Genomic DNA, 5,863 nt, shown 5'->3' on the forward strand with positions numbered 1-5,863 from the left:
ATTAACATAGCTTAATTGTTTTTGTAGTGCATGAAGAAGTCATTTTGGGTACAGAATCAGCAGAAGGAGGTTCATGCGGGAGTAGCGAGTGGTGCATCATGAAAAAGAAGATAGACTATTATTCTATTTTGCTTGCAAAAGTAGATAGAATAACAAAGACTGATATATAATTTCTGATAGGCTCAGTATTGTGCTGAAGGATTTACGCATATTATCTCAGTTAATCTTGATGGCAACCCTAGGACTCAGGCACTATCGTCATCCCCATTTTACAGATGAGGACCATGAAGCATCAGGAATCAAGCAACTTGCCTAAGACTATACAGTTATAAGTGGCAGAGCTGGGATTTGACCACAAACTTCATACCTGGGCTTCTGATCACTACAACTTAAGGCTTCTGGCTGAGATGGTGATATGTTTATCCAAGACCACAAGGTTAAAACATTTTAGGAAAAGTAATGAGCACATAACTTACTGATCTCCCCATGAGAAAATAAATGATTAACAAATGTTGATAACTTGAGTAATCATCACATTGAAGGTTTTTTTTTTTTTTAAATAGAGTCTTGGACATGTTAAGACACACTGCTATTTTTGTGTAGTCGATGAGCTAAGTATTGAATACTAGAAGCTTTACTTCTTTGAAAAAGCTCTTAAAAATTCATTCAGATGTGAAGGTCTCTGGAACAAAACATTTCCAAAATATCTAGAAATTTTGTGTGCTGTAAATTATATTAGTAATAAAAGGTTTAGCAAATAAATTAAAAAATAAATGAAAAGTATTTTTAAATGTATATCCTAAAACAGTTATACAAATCTTGCTAAGAAAATAAGACATATGCATATTAATGTTCTTGCTTCAGACACTAATCATAGCATTATAAAACTATATCTGTCATTCTCTTAATTCAGTGGAAGAGCCATTTCGCAGGGCTATAAAATTAATCATAAAATGTCCTGTTGATAAAATTCACAATAAGTACTCAATGTGGAAAAATAATGATTTTAATATTTTATTGGATGTTTTTGCTTTTTTTATTCATTTGCGTATTTTACATACAAATTCAAGGGATTTTAAAGAAGCATATTATAAAAAGGGCAGCAATCCGGTATTTACTGACTCTAGCATTGGGATAATTGCTTTATAGTTTATATACTTCCTTCCTGTAACAAACCTTTTATCATCATTTTACAAATGGGAGGATTAAGGCTAAGGAACTTTCTTTAATTCAGAAATTCGTGGTGGGTGTGGCATGGTTCTTTTGTTTGACTCTTTCAAAAGCTGATTCTCTTTGTACTATACATGTTGCCTTTCATTTGTGTAATGCATCTAATGTTCTAAATTCATTAATACAAAAGATCTGGATCTTATACTCTATTATCTCTACAGATAAATGGAAAATAATAGATGATGAAAATGCAATACATTGAATTCTATAATATGTTCAAAGTTATAATGCCAACCAGCTATAAGGTGAGGATTTAAAACTACATCTTTGCCTTCCTGTGTTTTTTCCATCAGAAGACATTGTTTTTCCATAAAGCTACGTTATATAACCTACTCTTGCATATAATTTGCCACCGATTGAATTATTTCCTATTTCCCAGTGTATCTCTTTCTGGATATTAAAAAAGGCCTTCGGCATGTGAATTATTCTAGTTTTTCAACATCACCTTTATAATTGTTATAATGCTGGTGATTCACTGTTTTTATACTATCTGACAAAATTTGCCTTGAAGATTACAAGGTAATTTTTTCTTCCTGGCAGTTATTATATTCTAAGGCATTTGGATTTTACTTTATAGGCAGTGGGTCATCTCTACAAAGATACGGGCAGGCCACAATTGGACCTGACTTGTGTTTTAGAAATGACTGAGATAAAAGTGTGGAAGACAGCTGGAGGAAAAAGATCCTGCAGACCATGACACTAGTCTAGAAGGCTTTGTCAACTCTATAGGAAAGAGATGAGATAGTAACAATGGTGGAATGATGGAGAAAGATTTCAGAAATATTCAAGAGGTGATGCCATAAGAAAAACTAGGGGCAAAATAATTCTGTGTTAGGGAAAACAGGAAGGAAATGATAAATTGAATTTGGGACATTCAGGGGAGCTTTACCAGCTAAATGTTGATTAGAAGGTTTGATTAGAGACCAGATGATGGGGCCTTAGTATTTCTTCTCCAAGGTGTTTGAATTCTGCTGTCATAAATGTTTTGACCCAAAGGGACAAAATTGGCTATGACAAACTAGGACCTAGGTATAGGGAAATCACCAACATGGGGAGAAAAATTAAAAGTTTTTCTAATTGTAGTTAAGCATGTCATTTTCACATATAAAGATCGGTTTTTAAACTATCCCCTACTGAATAAAAGCCACTTTTCCTAAAGAAAAAGAGCATGAGCTATGAAGTCACACAGTCCTTATTTTTTCTGCTGTCTCTATCGGGTAATGAATTAACTGTTCCTAGGTATCCTCATCTGTAAATTGAACTGATAATATTATCAATCTCATAAAAGATTTAATGACATAATTTATATAAAGCAGTAGCAGTCTTAGCATATAATATGTGCACTCAAAACATTAGCCACAATTATTAATTAATATTATTTCTCAGAGGCAAAAATATATTTTAGCTATAGATAGTTTTTAAATGCATGGCCTTTATATACATAATATTTATAATGTATAGATTTGTTGAAAACTATAGTTCTATCTTAATAAATTATAAATATATTATTTGCATCAAATATTAGTGAATGAAATCAATGATTATAAGGTATATTGTTAAATGACATGTAGTATTTTATACTCTCAAAAATTAATGCTGTATCTATCTTTAAAATGAGTCTTTGATATTCTTTTTAAAATTGGAGAACCAAGAATATCATGTTTTTAAAAACTCTTTACAAATTAATAAAACATTAAAAGGAGAATAATGAAAGAATGTCAAATAATTATAAAAAGATAGTTTATTAATACAAAAGACATAAAGCAAATAATACATATAGCCATTTTAGCTAGACAAATGTAGATATAAACTTTCAAATTGGATTATAGGTTTCATCAAATTTGGAGGAAACATAAAAATATAGTACTTCTGTACTTTAGTAAAACTAAGTGAAAATGGAACAAGTAGAAAATATAGCTTTCAAAAAACTGAAATGATAATTTTGACTTAGGTATCCACACAGGAGCAGGGGACATTCTCAAAGGGTACTCTTTTTTGTTTTTCGGTAAGCAAATGAAAACCAAAACTTTTTTTTTGCCCTGTTATTTGTATTAATAAAAACCCAAAGTCTGTACTCAAATACTTATTAACATATTCCCATACATGTACAATTTCTTGTCAAAACATCCTTCTTCTCCAGCTACAAAAACTATTTGTATTAATAAAAACCCAAAGTCTGTACTCAAATACTTATTAACATATTCCCATACATATACAATTTCTTGTCAAAACATCCTTCTTCTCCAGCTACAAAAAATTAAAAGGAAAAAAGTTTCACTTTCCTGAAATCATTAATGTTTCTGAGACCACAGTTTTATCTTTCCTCTTAGTACAGCTCTGGAAAAGCAGTTTGAATGCAAAGCTCCTTCACAAAATATCTGCCTTCTAAAAGATGTTAATTTAATATACAAGAGAAGAAAAGCCTCTGGGGAAAGAGGATAAAGGAGTTAGAATTTCTAACTCCTCCACTGAAAAACGGGATATCAGAAAACCATTTAGTTTCCTTTACATTGCTGATTAAAGCTTTCATTTTAACCTTCATTATAAATGGAGGGCATTAATCCCTAAGCTGTTTTTAAACAATTAATATTAACCTTCTTCAATCTTATCCCTGATTACCCTGAGGAGCAATATTTGAGCTCTATTTATTCAGTTTAATAGTTTAGTATTTCCTTCTAAATAGAACCATATAAGCATGTCTCTATGTGAGATATAAACATCATGCTCATCTATATACATAATGCTATGTCATAGAAAAATCACAGTTATAAAATAACACAGTCCTTAACAATGTGATTTTTGAAGTAACTGATAGAAAGAATAAATGTATGAACCGTTTTAGAAAACAAATTACTGTACTTCCTAGAACAATCAAAGCAGCATGTGTAATATCTCATTCTGCTGAAATATCTCATAAAATCATAAGTAGTTGATGCACAGTTCCTGTCACTAATGTTAGGCAGTTAAGAATGGCAAATCAATGTTCCTTTGGGCCATTTTTAGAAAATAGTGGACACTTAAGTCATTTACATGGCTGTACAGGTAAAGTTAAAAAAACATACATAACTACACATACTGACTTTTGGAGTATACACTCGGTGACTTCTTTTCCATGTGATAACTTTTTTGTGTTGTGCGATGGGAAGGTATCGAGTATCTGTAGCTACTGCTCTTTTCATTGCAACAGAAAACACAAGAGAACAGTGCCCCTCCAGCAATCAGCACCAGCGCCATGGTCCAGCCTATGTAGATGGCTTCTCCGAGCTCACGTTTCTGGGCGACATTCACTATTGGGTTGTAGAAATCTCTTATGATGGAATTGGCAACCCAGCTCACAGGGATGAGCACCACGATGCCTGTGATAATGAAGATGATTCCAGCCGTTAGCAGGATGTAACTCTTTGCCTTCTCATCATCTCCAGTGATCCTGGTGCACTTCATGCCAAGGACGGCCGTCATAAAAGCCAAGAATGACAGCACAGAAGCAGCACACATCAGTCCTCGGGATGCCTGTAGGTCCGGAGAAAGAGCCAGCAGGGAATCATAGATTTTGCACTGCATTCTGATGTTAGCATGTCTCATGCAACTCATCCACAGTCCTTCCCAGAGATTTTCAAAAACCACAATGTTGCTCTCAATGAAGGCAGACACTCTCCACTGAGGCATGATGGTGACAGCCAGTGTGCCCACCATGCCAATACCGCCAAGTACCAGTCCAGCAATTTGCAAGGCAGACGTTGCCATTATCCTCTGCAATGGGTTTTATCCCACTCCACTCCTGAGCTGGTAGGGCTGCTCTGAAGCCACGTTCTCTGTGCCTCAGGAGAGAACAGTTTTCCTGTAGTAATGAACTCAGAACCCAGTGGTTTTTCAAATAAGAGCTGCTTTGCTGCCTCTAGCTAGATTAAATCCAGTGTTGGCTGGCCAAGGTGCCCCCCCTATTGACTACCACAGGTAAACTTACAAATCAGGCGTGGCAACTTTCTCAGCCAATAAGGGGGGGATGGTAATCCAGGTGTGGCAAAACCGACAAGAGATACTTGGAACGGCTAGAGCTGCACATAAACATTCTTTGTATTTCTCATGTTTCCAAGAAGACAGCAGAATGTTTACATACAGGCATAATTATAAACGTTTGCACAATCATCAAGAAATTAGCTAATCCCTTCCAATGTGAAAGGTGCACCTTGTACACGCAATTCTGAAACTCTGAGTGAGAGCTGCTGTGACCAAGGTGTAAGATAAAATATCTGCCTAAGAAATCTGCAACACCTGTCAAAATGCCAAAGTGAAAGGAGAGGAGGGGATTGATAAATTGCTCATACCTGGAAAACCACATTCTTTGGGACACATGTGATCCGAGTGGTTGATTTAATTTGTCTACAACTTCAAAGCAAGCTCTATTGGGGTGAAATCAGGAAACAGATCAGGCCAAAGGACAAAATGAGGCTGATGTAATTAAATACACTAGGCTGTCTTCCTTCTTGGCACCAAAAATATGGAGTTTTTTATAAATTTGTTTTTTATTTTTTAAGCAAGGAAAACTACCTGTTGCTGTTTTTCGGATAATCTTGATTTATAAGAACAAAAAATTTGGAAACAAAATGTCAGATGATTTTTTTATGTAGCAAGC

The 5,863-nt window shown here is 34.5% G+C and overlaps 1 protein-coding gene across 1 annotated transcript; it reads right to left on the reverse strand.

Annotated features, from left to right (window-relative positions):
• Nucleotides 1-3,380: 3,380 nt before the first annotated feature.
• Nucleotides 3,381-5,087, reverse strand: CLDN8 (claudin 8). Its single transcript, XM_008575186.1, has one exon. It carries the CDS (start codon nt 4,972-4,974, stop codon nt 4,297-4,299), a length of 678 nt encoding a protein of 225 aa, XP_008573408.1. The 5' UTR covers nt 4,975-5,087; the 3' UTR covers nt 3,381-4,296.
• Between the last annotated feature and the right edge of the window lie 776 nt (nt 5,088-5,863).

Source organism: Galeopterus variegatus, unplaced genomic scaffold (genome assembly GCF_000696425.1).
Source record: "Galeopterus variegatus unplaced genomic scaffold, G_variegatus-3.0.2 Scaffold1153, whole genome shotgun sequence".
In the NCBI taxonomy this organism is placed as follows: domain Eukaryota; kingdom Metazoa; phylum Chordata; class Mammalia; order Dermoptera; family Cynocephalidae; genus Galeopterus; species Galeopterus variegatus.